The sequence below is a fragment of the Salvelinus sp. IW2-2015 genome, linkage group LG7 (assembly GCF_002910315.2).
Source record: "Salvelinus sp. IW2-2015 linkage group LG7, ASM291031v2, whole genome shotgun sequence".
Taxonomy (NCBI): domain Eukaryota; kingdom Metazoa; phylum Chordata; class Actinopteri; order Salmoniformes; family Salmonidae; genus Salvelinus; species Salvelinus sp. IW2-2015.
This window is the reverse complement of record NC_036847.1, coordinates 30,855,827-30,876,215: the sequence shown is the minus strand read 5'-3', so window position 1 is coordinate 30,876,215 and position 20,389 is coordinate 30,855,827. Positions and strand designations below refer to the sequence as shown.

The window sequence follows — 20,389 nt, the reverse complement described above, 5'->3', positions numbered from 1 at the left end:
TACTTCATACTGTCGCCCCTCTCTCTGTCCAGGCATCAGTCTACCAGAGGGTGTTGACCCTGTCTCTTATACACATCTGGCATCAGTCTACCAGAGGGTGTTGACCCGTCCTTCTTGGCAGCTCTCCCAGAGGACATCCGTCGTGAGGTGCTCCAGAACCAGCTGGGTATTCGACCCCCGGCGCGCCCCCCTGCCTCCTCCACCCTCCCCTCCACCACCACCCCAGTACTAGGAGGAGGACCCGGGGTCACGGAGGTCAGCCCTGAGTTCCTGGCTGCCCTGCCACCTGCCATACAGGAAGAGGTGAGGAACAAAATTTAGGACTATTGAATTATTTTGTTATTTAACCAGCCATGTAGTTGTAGGACTGAACTGTGTAAGAATTATTTTGAAGACGTTATGAATTCTCAATAAAGMCTTTATATATTGTTTAACTTATTTTGGTTTAAAGTGGTATAGTTCTAGATGGTGTCTAGAAGCCTCCAAGTCTGTCGAACCTGCCTCTTCCCCTCCCTTATCCATGTCTTTCTCTCTCCCCTTCTCGCTCCCCCAGGTGCTGGCGCAGCAGAGGGCAGAGCAGCAGCGTAGAGAGCTGTCCCAGCAGCCCACGCAGGGCGACACTCCCCTGGACCCTGTCACCTTCATCCAGACCCTCCCMTCGGAGCTGCGTCGCTCCGTCCTGGAAGATATGGAGGACAGCGTGCTGGCAGTGATGCCCCCGGACATCGCCGCCGAGGCAGCCGCGCTGCGCCGCGAGCAGGAGGTGAGTGTAAGATTCGTTTTTCTACACACTATCACCAAGTAACACAACTGTGCCAACCCACGTAGAATTTCTTCGATAAAAAACAGATTTGATCAAATACTGTTTTGGCTACATCATATGCTTAGATGTAAAACATGAGAAACYCCTTATTATATGCAGTTATTTCATCATTGCATTGATTGTAAATTTGATATCAACAGGCTCGTCAGAGACAGCTGATGCACGAGAGGCTATTTGGCCATAGTTCCAGCTCGGCCTTGTCGGCCATCTTGAGGTCGCCTGCGTTTACTAGCCGCCTGGGGGGAAACCGAGGAGTACAGTACACCCGCCTAGCCGTGCAGAGAGGAGGGACCTTCCAGATGGGAGGAGGGGCCAACCACAGCAGGTGAGAGGGACAGGATTGTTGGTGAAGGGAGAATGTGTCTGTGTGATGTTTTAAGGAGAAGGCATGGTCTTAAGGTTCCGTCTAACGTGTCCTCTGTCCTCTCCCCAGGCCGTCCAGTTCCAGTGTGGACTCTCTGCTGCGTCTGCGCGGTCGTCTGCTCCTGGACCACGAGGCCTTGTCCTGTCTCCTGGTCCTCCTCTTCGTAGACGAACCCAAACTCAACACCAGCCGTCTGCACCGCGTGCTCCGCAACCTGTGCTACCACTCCCAGACGCGTGGCTGGGTCATCCGCAGTCTCCTCTCCATCCTGCAGCGGAGCAGCGAGAGTGAGGTGTGTGTCGAGACCACCCGCCTGGAAGACGCCAGAGGCAAGCGGACCGCCGGCGGTCAGGGAGGTYACGGAGGGAGTAAAGGATCTACGACCACAGCTACCGCTGCCTCCTCCCTCTCCTCCTCTTCCTCCTCCTCTCTGGAGTTGATCAACAGGGTGGAGTCTCGTAGCTCCTCCCAGCTCTCTTGGCTGTCCGTTTCCATGGACGCGGCTCTAGGCTGCCGCACAAACATTTTCCAGATCCAACGGGCGTCGGGGCGGAAGCACGCCGACCGGCACTCTGCTGGGGGGRCGTCAGGAGGGCCCGGGGGGACCCTGGGAGGAGGGGTACAGGGGGTTACAGCTGGGGTGACGTGTCCAGGGGGAGGAGGGTCGACTGTACACATCCACCCCCAAGCCGCCCCTGTGGTCTGTCGACACGTACTGGATACTCTTATCCAACTGGCCAAGGTAGGAGACAGTTTAGTGCTGGATGGGTGGTGAACATGGTACTTCTCAGGGAAAGTGGGTCTGGAATCTGTATCAGTCATTCATTTTAGGGCTCAGACCAGAGCCTTTSTATGTCTTGGTCTTTAACTCTATTTTTTTTTTACTTTGAAAGTGGGTTTCAAAATGTTATGGAAATAGTGAATTGTCAATGCGATGTCTCTCAATTAGTCCAGGTCATTAACCTTGTGTTTTACTCTCCTATCGCCAGGTGTTCCCCAGTCACTTCACCCAGCAGCGCTGTAAGGACCTGCTCTCCTCCTCCACCTCTGATCTGGACTCCCGTCTGTGTGCTGCTGCCTCCATCGTTACTGGAACAGCAGGAGGAGGCTCTAGATCTACCCAGACTAATACCTGCTCCACTCCCTCCTCAGCCCAGAACTCCCTGGGCGGGGGTGCCTGTGGAACGGCCATCACCCCCCAGTCCCTGGGCATCTCCACCGACTTCTGGGACCTGCTGGTGAAACTGGACAACATGAATGTGTCRAGGAAAGGCAAGGCCTCCATGAAGACTGTTCCCCTAGGGGCAGGAGGGGAGGCCGAGGGGGCTCAGTACAGCCTGGAGGCCTCTCCGCTGGGCCAGCTGATGAATATGCTGTCCCACCCAGTGATACGACGCTCCTCCCTGCTCACCGAGAAGCTGCTGCGTCTCCTGTCCCTCATCTCCATCGCCTTGCCTGATAATAAGGCTACTGAAGTCCCAGCTGGACACCAGACGCCGCAGTCTACCACCGCCGGAGCTGGCAATCCCGCCACTGCCACCAGTGCAGCAGCAACAGCCGGTGCTCCGGGCTCTGTCTCAGCCTCTGCTCAGGGGATCACTGTAGGGGTGGTAGTTCCAGCTCAGGGTTCATCTTCCACAGCTATAGTGTCCATACCCACTTCTACTGGAGCCAGCGCAACCGGTGAGAAAGCACCGCAGCTTCACTTTAGAAGCAATACACTGACATCAGTTTATCAGAGTGGGATAAGATGAGATTAACTTTGTCACCAAGGGGAGTTTGGGCTTGTCTACCCGTCACGCAATACTAATAGTGTCAATGTTTATCTTTGTGAACGCAACAAGGTAACGCACCATAATAGAAGACTATAATGATGTGTGTGTGATGTGATTGTGTTTTGTCTCAACAGGGAAGCATCGAGCGACCGTGCTCTGTATTGAAAGTGACACCAAGCTTGCCTCCACTGGACTCACTGAGAAACAACTGCAGCTCTCTGTCGAGGTACAGAACAGAATGCGCTCTAAAACAACACTGGGTCCCTAACTGGGAAGGCTCATAGCTCTCTACATAGCTAGGTGTATCTGTTGGCGTRGTAGAAACTGTTCAAACGTAGTGTAACACATCCAGCCAMTTTCAACTACGGGCTACAAAGCAASKTCTAGTGATGTCCCTACAGTASTACTTCCTTCCTGTTGGTATGTTTTCTTCAATTTGGTTCATAATGAACACCACCCAGGCTTTAGTAACACTAGTGGGACTCTCCTGYGAGGCTAATGTAAGTGCCTCCCACCTTTTCTTACGTTAGGCTCYGATGAAGGCGTCCTACGCTGAAATGTACCCCTGTTTCTAGGTCCTGAAAATAAATTCAGATCAACGCAGAGTGCTGCTTTTTCTTGGGGTTTCACCTGTTGAAGTGTCCCGAGGTAAGGAATGTTTTTTGGCTAGAGTAACACTCTTCCCCGCCCCTCCCCAGGTGCTGACCAGTCACTCGTGTTCAGAGGAGGGTCTGGAGGATGCAGCYAACATCCTGCTCCAGCTGTCCAGAGGAGACGGAACCACTAGAGACACCGTACTGCGTCTGCTGCTGAGTGGAGCTAGACACCTGGGATACACACTCTGCAAACAGATTGGTTAGTAGGCTTCATCATACACACAACCATATACAGTCAAGCTGTTTGTATTCAAAGCTGAAACTACACACACTTCCAATGGTTACATTTGTTTCATTTTCACTTATGAACCAATGTAATGGTCAAGGTTTCAAAATTACTTGACCGATAGAACTGTGTATCTACTGATGGTGTTAAATTAGATTTTCTGGACATAATGAAAGGTGCACCGCAGGGGTCAGTTCTGACATGTTTACATAAAATAATATTGACTTGTCTGCAAAAAATGGTAACCTGCGCTTGTATGCTGATGATACTGTTGTGTATGCTGTTAGACCCTGGTCAACCATGGGTCTATCTCAACTACAKTCTGCCTTCATTGTATTACAGAAACACTTTATTGACCTGAAATTAGTATTGAATGCAGGTCAAACTAAGTATATGATGTTCTTCTCTGATTTAATAGGTCATGCCTGTTGCTAAATAGTAGAAAGCAGATTATTAAATCGACGGTCCTAGATTATGGCGACWTCTACATGAACGCAGCTGCTACTTCATTAAAGCTGTTAAATGCAGTTMATTCTAGTGCACTGTGCTTTATTACGGGTGTCGGTTTTAGTGCTCATCACTGCATTTTCTACCAGAATGTTGATTGGCTGCCTTTTGATATCATATAGGTTGCTACATTGCTATGTTTTCATTTATAAAGCCATTTTACTGGACTCCCACTGTACCTAACATATTTATTAGACATGAGTTACCACCCCCAGTCTCAGGAATGGTTAACTCTGGAAGTTCCTTCCGTCTCTACTGAATTAGGTTAACAATCTTCGTTATGTTCTGGTGCCTCTAGGGCAATTCAAAAAGCTGATTGAGRACCTTATTATTGATCAATGTCTTTGTTATTTTTGACTGTCTTCCTGCTTACATTTTGATGTGTATTTTCAGTAATTTCTGTAATTCAGGGCTCATCTGTGAGAGACCTTGGTAGTCCCAGTATGACTCCCTGATAAAATACAGGTTACATAAATAATGTGCAAATGTAACCAACTTACTATCCTGTCTACTCCCCCTCTTCTCCTCCAGGCACGTTATTGGCCGAGCTGCGGGAGTACAACCTGGAGCAGCAAAGGAGAGCCCGGGCTGACGCCCAGTCACCTGACGCCCCTGCCGAGGACACCTCCATCTCCGCCAGGCTGAAGGCCGGCAAGCTCTCTAGCAGGTGAAGAGAGAGAGAGTCTTGCAACGTACGGGGGTTAGGGGTCAGAGTTAGGGTCAAGCTCTCTAGCAGGTGAAGTGATGGAGGGGGTTAGGGTTCAAGCTCTAGGAGGTGAAAGCGGGAGGGTCTGGGGAGGCCGTAGTACCAGATGCTGTTTTTCTGGATCCAGCTATATTAAACCTTCATGATAATACAAGTGTCATACATTATTCTTTAGCTTAGAATCTTGGTAATCTAACCCCATTGTCGGATTTCAAAAAGGCTTTACGGCAAAAGCACAGCATTCAATTATCTGAGGTCAGCGCCCCACAACAGCATATTATCCAAACAAGCACAGGGGTCACAAAATCCCAAATAGCTACAAAATAACTCACTTACCATTGAAGATCTTCCTCTGATCGCAATCACAAGAGTCCCAGGAACACAATGAATGGTCGTTTTGTTCGATAAATTCCTTCTTTATATCCCAAATAGTCCGTTTAGTAGGCGTCATTGAGTTCAGTAATCCACCCGTTCAGAATGCAGACATAGGAGTTCCAWAAGTTACCAGTAAAGTTTGTCCAAACAAATCAAACGACGTTTCTAATTCATTATTAGGTACTCTAATATCTAAATAAATGATAATATTTCATACRAAACTATTTTCAATAGGAAAGGGAAAGAACGCAGCGCGCTCGCTCAGTCACGCGCRCAATGAGACTAGCTTTGCCATAGAGCTCCCTGAAGATAAACACCTATTCCTCGTTGGTTTTTCTAAAAACAAGCCTGAAACCATGTATAAAGACTGACATCTAGTGGAAGCCATAGGAACTGCAATTTGGGAGGAGGAAGTCTTTGTTTTCAATAGCTTAACCTTTGAATTGGCTGGCAGGTCAACAGAAAAACAATGTGTCCTCGGGTTTTCGCCTGCCAAATCAGTTSTGTTATACTCACAGACATAATTTGAACAGTTTTATAAACTTTAGWGTGTTTTCTATYCAATACTACCATGCATATGCATGTCCTAGCTTCTGGGCMTGAGTAGCAGGTAGTTTACTTTGGGCACCTCAGTCATCCAAACTTCTGAATTCTGCCCCCTATCCCTGTTATGAATAGTCATCGGTGGTTCTCTCCTAGTGCCAACTTGACCTATTCAGATATGGCTAAATACGACACTTTAAATATATGAGTCTGGGAGATWAGAGAGACCCACAGTTTAAGGCTTGAAATGAAAAAATATATATATATTTTATTTTAACATGGTCGTGATTTTCAAAGTTTTAGTCAACCGTCTGTCGGTGTCTGATCATTTAGGCCACAGCTTTTTCCTTGGTGTGTCTCTCTCCGTTTGGCTATACTGCTCTACTGCCACTCCGTTTCTGTATAATGACAGTATTTTGCCTTGTCGCCCGTCCTCGCGTGCTGACGGGGGCGCAGGTTCGACGGCTCTGAGAGCGTGGTGATCGTGGCAGCCCAGAAGCGTACGCTGGGTGGGCGGGAGCTGCAGCTGCCCTGCATGTCTTCCCTGACCTCCAAGACGTCCACCCAGAAGTTCTTCCTGCGGGTCCTGCAGGTCATCATCCAGCTCCGGGAGGACACGCGCCGCGCCAACAAGAAGGCCAAGCAGACCGGACGACTTGGTAAGACGTGTGCACTACTAACACACTCACTACCCCATTACACAGCAAAATCAGTCATAGTAATGGCTTCAGCCTGTTCTTGTAAAGAGATGAACCGGAACAAAACTGTTTTTATGAGCTGGTTAAATATGACCAGGAAGACGAGAGCGGTTGAGAGCTTTCTCTGACAGGGATGTGATTTCCCTAATTACCAGGAATGACAGAGTTTCTAGTTTAGACTTTCTATGTTGTCTGGATCACATCTCTGCTCTGGGTGTTCTGTAACTGGTCTCTCCTGTGTGTCTAGGCTCTACCAGTCTGGGCTCCGCCAGCAGCATCCAGGCGGCGGTCCGTCAGCTAGAAGCCGAGGCTGATGCCATCATTCAGATGGTGAGAGAGGGGCAGCGAGCACGCCGTCTGCAGCAGGCCCCCCCGCCCTCCGCCTCTGTCGCTGCTGTCACCACCTCCGGATCCTCTGTGGCCGCCCCTCATGCCCCCGCTGCTGCCCCCGGCACGGCGAGCGCTGCCACGGTTAGCATGATGGGCCGCATCGCACTGACAGAATACTGCTACTATTGAGCAAACATGACTAAACGCAAACGTGCATATTGATCCATACGCTCACACGTTATTGCTGTTGACTACATGACTCATACCGACCACATGCTCATTCTGTAGACCTGGCTTCAAATAGTACCAGATGGCCATTTTTTGTTGCACTTTTGGAACTTATTGGTGCCATTGTATCACGCTCAATCAAGTGTAGCTGAAGTATTTGAAAGAAATCAGACTATTTTAACCCAGGTCTGATGACATGCATATTGACCATTCACTCACACACTGCTATCGTTGACATCTCCATGCATATTGAACTTACTCTACGGGCATGTAAACTGACACAGTGCTATTGACATCGTCGTTGCATTTACAATCAGCCTACAGTACAGCCCAACATCCATGATGCATGACAGTAGCTGAAAACAGACAGAGACGATCCACTGCATTCTGACGGCCTGAACGGTCTGTCTGAAGAGGGAATGCATCCATCAGACCTGGGTCTAAGCTTGGCTGAGCTTTCCTGGCTTATTGGACCAATAGAATAGTCCTAAAATCTTGACCCCCCCCCAAATCTGGAACTCCAGGCAGGCTAGAGCAGACCCTCAAAGTATTTGGAAGATTTCAAATAGTATTTGAACCCAGGTCTAGAATAGATGTGCTGGCTGCTCTCTACTGTATGATGTGAATTGATGATGTGTGTATTGGCTGGCTGTCATGGCTTCATGCTTTTKCCCCCTCCCTCCCAGTCCCCCTCGGTCTGTGTCTGTCTGTAGCCTTATGAGAATGTTAATGTCATGGTGCATCAGCATGCCCCACTGGTTTTCTGGTTTACTGGAAAACTGTCAGCCTTGTGTTGAATGAATCACATGTTTCTTTCTTTGTTTTGTTCTTTCTCTCGCCCACCCTCTCTATTTCCCTCTTTCTTTCTCCCTCTGTCTCTCTTGTTCGCTCTGATTCTCACTCTTTCTCTCTTTTTGCCCTCCCTCCATTCCTCTCTCCAGTCAGAGGTGGGGTCAGTCTCTGAGCCCCAGGCAGTTCAGAGGGATGATTCTCCCATGGATGTAGACCAGCCCTCTCCACTGGAGCAGGACCCTGCACCCCTGGGTTAGACAGGCCTCCACCACAATAACCACTACAGTCCTCAGCTACCACAACACAGGTTCCAGCTCATCTTTATTGCAGTCACGCTGTGCAGATCAGATTTCACAACGCCTAAAAAGGTGTTTCAGGAGCCACATTCGTATGGTATGGCCAAGTTCTGAGAGCAGCGTGACTGCAAAGAAAGACAATCTTGAACATGACCAGAGCCACTCAAACCACAGCAGAAATACCGCGCTTTAGGGAGCACTTGTCTTGGCATAGTGATTCTAACATTATTGTGTTTGGTATTTCCTGCTCTTGTGCAGATGAAGAAGGCAACAGCCAATCAGAGACAGAGGAGCGTCTCCCGGACCTTCCCCTGCTGAGCGAGCAGCTGCTATTGGACGAGTTGTGGGACATGCTCGGGGAGTGCCTGAAGGAACTGGAGGAGTCACATGATCAACACGCTGTTCTGGGTACGTTAGGTTTACAATATTGAACCTCACATGGGTAAATCTAGGGCCCTGAGATTTTCCTGAGCGTGACATCTGTATACTAAGTGTTAACACTATGTATCTGTCGTAGAACCTCCATTGGAAAACCAATGTCCTGAATGTGTCAAAAGTAGTGGTCATTGATTTTGCAGTCATGCAGTGAAACATGGTCAACCCTCAGCCCATACGAAACAGGAAATGTTTGGAAATGGAATGTTTTGTTCTTATTGAACACAACCTTGGATAAAAGCCTTTTTCACAGGAGTGATGACGTCGTCTGCTCACATCTCGCCTCTCCCTCAGTCCTTCAGCCAGCGGTAGAGGCCTTCTTCCTGGTCCATGCCACAGAGAGGGAGAGCAAGCCCCCTGTCAGAGACACCAGGGAGAGCCAGCTGTCCCACATCAAAGATGAGCCTCCCCCCCTGTCCCCCGCACCCCTCACTCCCGCCACCCCCTCCTCTCTGGACCCGTTCTTCTCCAGAGAACCCTCCTCCATGCACATCTCCTCCAACCTGCCTCCCGACACACAGAAGTTCCTCCGCTTCGCTGGTGAGTTTTGGGACTAGGAAGGAGGGTATAGCAGGGTATGGACTCCAGTATTTTCCTTGCGTCCTCTCTCTTTGCCAGTCACTTAAAACATCAGGAAGTGAGGAGTCGAGAAATAATTTAGAGATTCGGCCTGGATCATTTTGGAAAGCCCACGTGTGTTAGTTGCACTGTAGGTCTTTGTCTCTCTTCCATTCTCTCCTTTTCTCTCCCTCCCACCCCCTACAGAGACTCACCGTACAGTGCTAAACCAGATTCTGCGCCAGTCCACCACCCACCTGGCCGACGGACCCTTCGCTGTGCTGGTTGACTACATCCGTATCCTCGATTTTGACGTCAAGAGAAAGTAAGGAAGGATTTTCTTATGGGGCATCATCTTGGTCATGTTCATTAGTCACCTAATGGAGGAAAACTGATTAAAACAGAGACACCCTGGACTTGTCCAAAAATAAACTCATTTCGTTTTCAGTTTAAAACATGCTTTCGCTTGCTCGCCCTAATGAACAACCCTGATCTCTCTCCAGGTCAAACACTGGTCCTTTGAATGGAAGCATGCCTCTTTCATGATAACATTTGAGCTTTTTTTTTTTATATATTATTGACCCACTCCCTCTCCCCAGGTACTTCCGTCAGGAGCTGGAGCGTCTGGACGAGGGTCTGAGGAAGGAGGATATGGCTGTCCACGTCAGGAGAGATCACGTGTTTGAAGACTCCTACAGAGAGCTGCACCGCAAGAGTCCCGAGGACATGAAGAACAGGCTGTAAGAGACTCTGCTTTCTCTGTCTCTTATGGTTTCTCTCTCTGTCTCTTAAGGTTTCTCTCTCTGTCTCTTGGGGTCGGTCTCTGTCTCTTATGGTTTCTCTCTCTGTCTCTTAGGGTTTCTCTCTGTCTCTTGGGGTTTCTCTCTCTGTCTCTTGGGGTTTCTCTCTCTGTCTCTTGGGGTTTCTCTCTCTGTCTCTTGGGGTTTCTCTCTCTGTCTCTGTCTCTATTTATCTGGATTGCTTCTGTCTTTTTGTATCTATTTATCTCACTGTGTTCTGACTATTACGACAGAATGACAGTCAAGTGCACTGACCTCGTACATCTCCTTTCCCCCCCACCAGGTACATAGTGTTTGAAGGAGAGGAGGGTCAGGATGCCGGAGGTCTGCTGAGAGAGTGGTACATGATCATCTCCAGGGAGATGTTTAACGCCATGTACGCCCTGTTCCGCACCTCGCCCGGCGACAGGGTCACCTACACCATTAACCCCTCCTCGCACTGCAACCCAAACCACCTCAGCTACTTCAAGTTCGTAGGTCGCGTGGTGGCCAAGGCCGTCTACGACAACCGACTGCTGGAGTGCTACTTCACACGCAGCTTCTACAAGCACATCCTGGGCAAGAGTGTCAGGTAGGGGCGCTGTGGAACACACCACACTACTTCACACACAGCTTCTACAAGCACATCCTGCGCAGAGAGGTTCAGGTAGGGGGGCTGTAGACACACCACACAGCTTCTACAAGCACATCCTGGCAAGAGTGTCAGGTAGGGGCGCTGTGGACACACACACACTACTTCACACACAGCTTTACAAGCAATCCTGCGGCAGAGCGTCACGTACAAAACAGACTACTTCTTGGCCCAGAGGGCAAACGGTTGTTGAGATCATTGGAGATGGTACGTATGTAGAGATGTGTGTTGTGTTAACTGTGGAGTATCACTGTGCAGTAGTTGATTGGAGTGTGTGTTGTGTTCGTCAGGTACACAGACATGGAGAGTGAGATTACCCGTTTTCCAGGGTTGTCTACTGCTGGAGAATAATGTCTGTACTCTGGGCTTATGAGCTGACATTCAGCACTGAGGTAGTCCTTTCCGTGTTTCTTATATCAAAACTCAGAACTGCTAATTATGCAGGCCAGTGCCTCAGGATGGGTATAGAGAATGTGACCTAAATTATCACTAACGGATGCCAGCCTTGACCCAACTTTGGATAAAACATGTTAGTTCATTTCTCTATAGCATGTGACCCCACACATACTATTACATTTCTGTGGAGCATTGCTGAACTGTCTCCCTCCCTCCCAATCCCTCCACCCCTCCGCGTTGCCTCTCATATGTCCTCCAATCCCTCCACCCCCCTCCCGCTTGCCTCTCATATGTCCTCGATCTTCCTCTCTCTCTCTCATGTCCTCCATCTTCTCTCTCATGTCCTCCATCTTCCTCTCTCATGTCCTCCATCTTCTCTCTCTCATGTCCTCCATGTTCCTCTCTCATGTCCCTCCATCTTCCTCTCTCGTCTCATGTCCTTATCTCCCTTCTCAGGTCCAGGGAGTTTTGGTGTGTGTGAGGTACGTGACCTGAAGCCTAACGAGGCAACTCATTGTCACTGAGGAGAACAAGAAGGAGTACGTCCACCTGGTGTGTCAGATGAAGATGACTGGTGAGACAGACACAACACAATCAATCTACATCAATACTATTATAGAAATACCTTTTTCACAACGCAATTTACAGATACCCAGCCTTTAAAAGTACATCTTTAATTGGCATAGTACATTTGTGAACATTCAGTCAAATAGCCAGAGATATATATTATGCAGTTATACATGTCATACACTTGTTTGGAGGTGGCTATGTATAATATGAGCATACTTAGTCAAATGTACATAAGACTTTGTCGGGAATAACTGTTCTGCAAAACAATGAAGTATGCGTTTTGACCTGTGTGCTGGCAATACATATCTTTTTAAATTAAGAAATCCTGTAGGATAGGGATGTCTGTTTTATGTGAACCTGCTTTTCTCATAGGGTTATCTTGGCAGAACACATGTCGTAGTGAAGTACTACTTGTGTAGCCTTGTAAGTGTTTAACTCTGTCTCCTCTCTCTCTGTCCCGTCCCCTCCTGTAGGTGCCATCGTAAGCAGCTGTCTGCCTACTGGAGGGTTTCTACGAGATCATCCCCAGAGGCTGATCTCCATTCTCACAGAGCAAGGAGCTGGAGCTGCCTGGATATCTGGCCTGCCCACTATAGATATAGACGACCTCAAAGGCAACACAGAGTACAACAAGTACCAGTCCAGCTCCATACAGGTAAGACACACACCGAGTACCACAAGTACCAGTCCAGTCTCCATACAGGTAGAGACACACACAGAGTACCACAAGTACCAGTCCAGCTCCATACAGGTAGAGACAACACAGAGGTACCACAAGTACCAGTCCAGCTCCATACAGGTAGAGACACCACAGAGTACCACAGTACCAGTCCAGCTCAATACAGGTAGAGACACACAGAGTAACAAGTACAGTCCAGCTCCATACAGGTAGAGACCACACAGAGTACCACAAGTACCAGTCAGCTCCATACAGTAGAGACACACACGAGTACACAAGTACAATCCAGCTCCATACAGGTAGAGACACCACACCGAGTACCACAAGTACAGTCCAGCTCCATACAGTAGAGACACACAGATTACACAAGTACCAGTCCAGCTCCATAACAGGTAGAGACACACACGAGTAACAGTAGCCAGTCAGCTCCATACAGGTAGAGGAACAAGATTACACAAGTACCAGTCCAGCTCCATACAGGTAGAGACACACACCGAGTACCACAAGTACCAGTCCAGCTCCATACAGGTACATACATAGACGCAAACACCAAGGGCATATTCATTAGGGCAAAATGTAGCGCAACATTTTGCAACGGAGAACAAAGATGAGTTTTTTATTGGACAAGTTCCGGTAGTCCCTCCCTTTTTTAGTCACTTGTCTTTAGTTTGGTGCCTGATGAATACGACCCAGGACCAACAATGTCCCACAATGCCAAATGATAGTTTGTTGGTTGTATTATATACTATGCATTCATATAGATGTGCTACTGGTCAGTGTAGTGAGGCTGTGACCCTGACCGTTCCTCCCCATCACTTCAGATCCAGTGGTTCTGGCGGGCCCTGCGTTCCTTCGACCAGGCGGACAGAGCCAAGTTCCTGCAGTTTGTGACGGGCACGTCCAAGGTTCCTCTGCAGGGCTTCGCAGCGCTGGAGGGCATGAACGGAATACAGAAGTTCCAGATCCACCGTGACGACCGCTCCACCGACCGCCTACCGTCAGCTCACACCTGGTAAACACCTATACACCCACACAGCTCACCACACCTGGTAAAGACCTATACACCCACACAGCTCACCACACCTGGTAAAGACCTATACACCCACACAGCTCACCACACCTGGTAAAGACCTATACACCCACACAGTTCACCACACCTGGTAGAGACCTATACACCCACACAGCTCACCACACCTGGTAGAGACCAACACACACACAGCTCACCACACCTGGTAAAGAACTATAGACCCACACAGCTCACACCTGGTACCATTAATGAATACTGATGGATTGATGTCAAAAGAATGTAGTTAGTTATGCATGTAGATCTGAAGTTTCCATTCAGCCAGGTCGATATGATAGAACAGGTACTCAGGTAAAGAGCTACCATTCTCAATTCCCTTACAAACCATTTGTCTCCTCTCCTGTAGCTTCAACCAGCTGGACCTCCCAGCCTACGAGAGCTATGAGAAGCTGAGGCACATGCTGCTGCTGGCCATTCAGGAATGCTCCGAAGGATTCGGACTGGCTTAGACCTACCCACACGGAGACTCAACACACACACACACACACACACACACACACACAATTTAGACTTGCATACTCTGACTGATTCAAGCTGATGACACACACACACACTCGCACTATCATAGATATTACTGGATGACTGGAAAAATGGCCTCTAGACATACAACTGGTTCCTAATCCATATAAAGAAACAGACGGACCAGCAGAGCGGTATGATTAACTGACTGACTGATATTACCTACTACACACAGAGCCTCATGTCAATAGACACAGACCTGTGCCTGGTATGTCTCCCTTCCACATTAGAATGGCAGAAACCTGAGAGGGTGTATTGAGGATAAGAACCTGGACTAATATAAGACATTTTCTCCATTTAGTTTGATTTCTCTGTACAAAAGGTTTGGGAGTTTATTTTTCTTTGTTCTTCTCTGGCTGTGTAAAAAAAAAAAGGAGAAGGTTGTTTGTGTGTGAGAACAGGATGGTTATAAAACCTTTGGGGGAAAAAATGTTGGCTGTTTCTTTTTTGCGAATTTGTGACCTCATAAGCCTTGAAGGGGGGTGACATTTTTATGGGGAAGAAGGAGAAAGAGAGAAAAAAAGAAGTTTTGAAGAAATTCAAAGAAATGCACTTTTCAAAGTTTTGTGGCATTTAAGGAAGGAAAACAAATGATGAGAACAAGAAAGGAAAGGAGATGATGAAATTAACCACAAATTCTAGAGTATTTTTGGCTATTAAATCGCTGACCCCGCCTTGAGCTTTTGAATCAGAGTGAAATAACTACGTGAATAAATGCATAAAATGGAGTCCCATTTGTCTCTTAACATTATTATATATTGAAACCTATATCACCCTTCATCTGAAACAAGCTATAGCCAATCATACTTCATCTGAAACTAAATGTAGCCAATCAAACTTAATCTGAAACAAAATATAGCCAATCATACTTCATCTGAAACAAAATGTAGCCAATCATACTTCATCTGAAACAAGCTATAGCCAATCATACTTCATCTGAAACAAAATATAGCCAATCATACTTCATCTGAAACAATATATAGCCAATCATACTTCATTTGAAACAAACTATAGCCAATCATACTAGACCTTAATTATAAAAAATATGTACTGTTATAATAGTGTGCTATTGCACTAATGCAAATGATTTGAAACAATTGTTTAATTTTGTGGAGGACCTCTTCCCTGAAGATTGTGTGCTCGTCCTTATGGTCATTTTGAGTTGTCCTTGAGCTTTCCCTGGCAGAGCAAATTAAAACCAGTCATAGTGAACACCTCTCCGAAGAGCCTGGATGGGTCACAGCGTGGGACCAATCAGAATCTACCATCACAAGGTCACTCAAGTCCGCACTGCCCATCAGCAGAGAGAATCTTAATGAACACGTGTAACAGAATTCCATGCAACATTTGAGCCAGGTTAATTGCCATGACGCTTAGCTATGAGGAAAATGTGTTTCTGTTGTGTCTTTATCATGCTCCTCTCCTCCGTCCCCCCCTGTACTGGCCTTTGCTATATGTTAGTGGATACTGATGGACTGTACGACCCCTTACCAGACTGGCCTGTGAGGAGGCTGCAGAGAAAAGCAGGCAGCTGGAGCTAGAAACGCAAGCATTTCGCTACACCCGCAATAACATCTGCTAACATGTGTATGTGACCAATAAAATTTGATTCGATTTGAGCTGCGGTTCAGGATCTATTTGAGTTGTCTGGCCGACTCCKATGCCCATGTGTGATGTCGTGACAGCACAAAGGGGTTTGGAACCAGGCTAGCTTTGTCCTGTTAAGACAGGCTGGTGCAACTAGCATGCTGAGATGACAGTGAATCAGTCCTCCAGACACAGCTGTCTTGTCATGTAACACAGACGGTGCTAGCTAGTCTATTTGCCTGCAGCACTACTGGTCTGCAGTCTGGGTCTCAGCCTCACGGTCTCACTGCTGATGGAAGTGACAGGTCCAAGAGTGGGCCATTCATTTGGACAGGGTGGCAGTGAGTTGCATTTTGATTGTGGCATTTTGTCACATGGTTAATGTTGTGATTCATTCACCCCAGAAGGTATTGATTTGCAGCATCACTCTAGGATTCATCATGTGGTCATCTGGAGTGAGACCGGAATGACCACTGACTTGCCTAGTTAAATAAATGTTAAAAAATTAACACCACTACCTGTCTGTCCTCCATTGCAATATCATCCTGTCACATTTGAGCTGGTTCCTAATGATTTCCCCATGACTGATTGGTGATGGGATTGTTTTCTTCCTCATCAGCCCCTGGTCGGAAGGACACAGAGAGGGAGAGACTGGTCTGAGGTGTCTGCTGCTCTGACAGTGTAACCTGGTCCTCAAGGTAATAGCACACAGCACTGTCTGATGTGTGAGACAGAATGAGACGCTAGCCGTCTGGACCAGGGCTCGGTTTCCCGATAGGGATGGAATTTAGGCTTAAGAGTGTTTTAACGATGCATCTGTCATTCCAACAGCCAAAAATGCAATATGCATTTCCCAAAACACCATGCAGAGAGAACTGTTGTTTGAGGCATGGGTTGATACTGATAGGATTGAAAGAAAGGGAGCACTGCTCTCGGATAAGCTTTGTCCATTCAAATCTTACATTGACATAATTATTTCTCAATACAGACGACAGATCAGTTTCTAGAGAGATCTTGCCACCTACCATTGCAAATGTTGAAGCGGCTTATTCTAATGCACACAATGCACTGAATCAAGATTTGGCACATAAACATGTTAAGTTTTTGAAAATAAACGCAGTTGACATTGAGAGGACGTTTCTTTTTTGCTGAGGCAACACAGGAAATAAACTCAGCAAAAAAATAAATGTCCTCTCACTGTCAACTATGTTTCTTTTCTATAAACTTAAGATGTGTAAATATTTGTATGAACATAAGATTCAACAACTGAGACACAAACTGAACAAGTTCCACAGACATGTGACTAACAAATGGAATAATGTGTCCCTGAACAAAGGGGGGGTCAAAATCACAACGGTCAGTATCTGGTGTGGTCACCAGCTGTGTTAAGTCCTGCCTTTGCATCAAATCAATTTATATAGCCCTTCTTACATCAGCTGATATCTCAAAGTGCTGTACAGAAACCCAGCCTAAAACCCCAAACAGCAAGCAATGCAGGTGTAGAAGCACCTTGCAGTCCTCTTCATGGACTGCACCAGATTTGCCAGTTCTTGCTGTGAGATGTTACCCCACTCTTCCACCAAGGCACCTGCAAGTTCCCAGACATTTCTGGGGGAAATGCCCTAGCCCTCACCCTCCGATCTAACAGGTCCCAGACATGCTCAATGGGATTGAGATCCGGGCTCTTCGCTGGCCATGGCAGAGCATTCCTGTCTTGCAGGAAATCACGCACAGAACGAGCAGTATGGCTGGTAGCATTGTCATGCTGGAGGGTCATGTCAGGATGAGCCTGCAGGAAGGGTACCACATGAGGGAGGAGTATGTCTTCCCTGTAATGCACAGTGCAAACACAATAGCTCACTGGCTAACACCGTCAAACAAGCTCGGAACGAACACCCACAAGCTTACTATCCTTCGTTCAGTTTACTTTGGCCTACTCACTGAAACAGGAATGGAAGAGCTGTTACCATTCAAACAAATGTTTCTGTCAAACATGTATCCCACCTTCATTACCTACTTGGGCCCTGCAGCCCACGTTGGCTTGCCTATCTTACAACTCAGAGAGCTTGCAAGCACAGCTTTTAAGGCATCGATCATGTAAATGGGGGGGGGGCTCTAATCATGTAAATGCTCTAATCATGTATTCCGGTAGAATATTGTTTCAGAACAAATTGGTAGGATATCTGGTCCCCTTGAGTACCAGTACCAATACCAGCAACAGTCAGTCCAGCTACAATCAGTAAGAAGGTTMGAGACCTAACCAATCAAATTACCCTTGACAACAGCGACATAGTAGTTAGGAGTCACTCAGAGTGCAACACGGAGAAGGGAATCTCCAGTGCACTCTTCCAATGGTTAACACACATGCCACTAATTAATAGAATCCTCCATTCAGGAGGAAAATTATTAGAAGTCATGAACCATGATCACAMCACGTACGACTGGTCCAATACTTAAAGGGTACATCCGTCGTGAGGTTAGCTCCTCCGTGGATAACACAGCTATGAAATAGACKTCATACCTATCGCCACTACAATAGTGGAAGACACAGTGACTTGTAGTAAAACCACTACAGACTCCCTCGACACCAATTCTGACTGACCTCCAGGCATTGACCTGAAAATTACCTGACTACGTCAGACTCATTTTGAGCAAGTTGTAATCTGCCTGGATACTTGGTTTTCTTCCCTTGACATGCGCGCTTGTTTAAGCATAAACGCACATGCACAACGGAACATCCAATTAGGATTTATGCTAGGATCACTTAAGGGTCCAAGCAAAATACCAGCCTTAGTAAAGTTGAACATTTACTTTGAGGCCTTTGACTCTACAGCTACAGTACTCACCAGTTTTCTTCCCAGAAGTCCATAGGTCATCCCTGTAGACTGCCCAAAACTAGTGCCTTACAGCTGAAAGACTTACCATATAGTTATCAACTTAGGATAGTGCCTAAGCAACACACCAAGTAGAAAAACCCTGGATTTGACATTAGAGACAATGTCATGAYAGTCATTTTGCCAGGACATTGGACGTATATAGAACACTGTCCAATTCGATGATTTTTGTGTGAGAACTATGTTTTGTATATCTTTTGTTTATGCTTTCATTGCTTTTCAGTTCAGTTCCTTTGACACTTAGGAAGTGATAGAGCCATAAACAAAGTCCCCATACAACCATCACTTAGTGCCACAACGGCACTCATTGGGGAATGAATGTAATTATATATATTTTGTTAGTGTGTGTGCGTTGTTAACATCTGCCTAAGTTACTGCCCAGATCTTCCAGTCTGGATGACCAGACGACGGGTCCGGAACGGCGATCCCAAATCCGGACACCCACTGCCCCTCCTTGTGGCGGCCTGCCCCGCTGTCAGAGAGCCTACCAAGGTAAACCACCAGAGGGGGGGACCGCAACGACGATCACCAACCAGGACATCCCCTGGCCCTTCCTGTGGTACTTTGCAGCTTCCAGAAAACCTACCAAGGTAAACCACGAGAGGGGGACCGCGATCACCAACCGGACATCAACTGCCCATCCTTGTGGTGGACTGCTCCGCTTTCAGAGAGTCTACCAAGTTCAACCACCAAAGGGGACTGCAACGATGATCTACAAACAGGACATCACGTGGTCATTATCTTTATGTTGATTTGTAACTTGCAGGATATATACAAGATCCAAACCACCAGGGGGGGACTGTCATGACATGGCCCTCTTTGGGTATAGCAAGTGCCTTCCCCCGCTCTCCCTCTTAAACCCAGGTTCTGTTATCAGGTCGTAAATTCCTAGAGGAGACTCTCTCCCTCCTGCRGTATAGAGAGAGAAAGCTTCACAGTAGAACAAAGGAATTTCTTCATCCTCACAGAACTTAAGAACTGAACAATATCCATGTTTGGAGAATGTGTAAACGGTCGGTGGAGAATCGAGCTACGACCGGTCCATTTTGTCTAATGTTTGTGACCTCATGAGAGACAATACAGCCACATTACCATAACTCTGTTTATCCAGGAGCCTCCGTTATGAGTTTTGCATCTAATTATTGTATAAAATGAATGAGTAAAGATTAAACTATTTGTGAAATGATGTAATGTGATTTTAAACTGTTTAATGAAAGAGAATACAATCTCCTTTAAAGTTTCACAAAGTCATTGGCCCGCCCCCATGAGCACAGACATTGATCTGGCGTCATGGGACAGCCCTTTCTGCTGTTCCGAATATAACCCCCACCTTGAGAAGCCCACTTCAGACCATGCGTACCTCAATTACCGAGATGGTTAAGGTTTGTGTAGAGACCATGCATTCCTCGGTTGTTGAATTCCTAACCAAACCACGTGGAGCATTGGCTACACTGGTGGAAATGGTTAAACTCTGAGACTATCGATACCGACAGAATAAGAGCAWATCTTCGATACTAATTACTAGTCTGCAGCTAGAATTTATGTTGACTGAATGCGAAGACCGACAACCGCCGAAACATCTATTCTATAAGAACATTTCTAAATGGGACTCTGAAGTATCCATTCTAACCACGAAAGACTCCAGGGACGCAAAGAGAAGTTCAGATTAATTTTCCAACAGAAAGATGGACGATTCCAACAGCGATCATGACGACACACTGAGTGTAAATATATATATTGATAGTAATTGTTCCCGAATGAGTGAGCGTTCATGTGCAAAGGATTAGCTTTTCAATTATAATAATTATCAACTGTGTAGTGACTTTTGTCTTTCGCGCCCTTCTCAGTCCACACCAACTTCCCTTAGCCCACTAGGGCACATCCCCTATCATTTCCTTGTAGCCATATCTACTGTTT

The 20,389-nt window shown here is 47.0% G+C and overlaps 1 protein-coding gene across 1 annotated transcript in view; it reads left to right on the top strand.

The window, feature by feature from the left end:
* LOC111966132 (E3 ubiquitin-protein ligase HUWE1-like) overlaps nucleotides 1–14,719 on the top strand; it is an 82,609-nt gene extending 67,890 nt beyond the window's left edge. Inside the window, 25 exon segments of the mRNA XM_070444585.1 lie at nucleotides 73–303; nucleotides 554–763; nucleotides 964–1,148; nucleotides 1,257–1,929; nucleotides 2,177–2,870; nucleotides 3,097–3,188; nucleotides 3,661–3,817; nucleotides 4,883–5,018; nucleotides 6,432–6,634; nucleotides 6,921–7,144; nucleotides 8,173–8,275; nucleotides 8,578–8,727; nucleotides 9,049–9,294; nucleotides 9,520–9,637; nucleotides 9,912–10,052; nucleotides 10,396–10,683; nucleotides 11,034–11,054; nucleotides 11,056–11,110; nucleotides 11,112–11,149; nucleotides 11,606–11,647; nucleotides 11,649–11,713; nucleotides 12,196–12,234; nucleotides 12,237–12,364; nucleotides 13,210–13,400; nucleotides 13,819–14,719. Coding sequence (XP_070300686.1) covers nucleotides 73–303; nucleotides 554–763; nucleotides 964–1,148; nucleotides 1,257–1,929; nucleotides 2,177–2,870; nucleotides 3,097–3,188; nucleotides 3,661–3,817; nucleotides 4,883–5,018; nucleotides 6,432–6,634; nucleotides 6,921–7,144; nucleotides 8,173–8,275; nucleotides 8,578–8,727; nucleotides 9,049–9,294; nucleotides 9,520–9,637; nucleotides 9,912–10,052; nucleotides 10,396–10,683; nucleotides 11,034–11,054; nucleotides 11,056–11,110; nucleotides 11,112–11,149; nucleotides 11,606–11,647; nucleotides 11,649–11,713; nucleotides 12,196–12,234; nucleotides 12,237–12,364; nucleotides 13,210–13,400; nucleotides 13,819–13,921 — 4,533 coding nt within the window. The 3' untranslated portion in view covers nucleotides 13,922–14,719.
* Nucleotides 14,720–20,389: the final 5,670 nt, after the last annotated feature.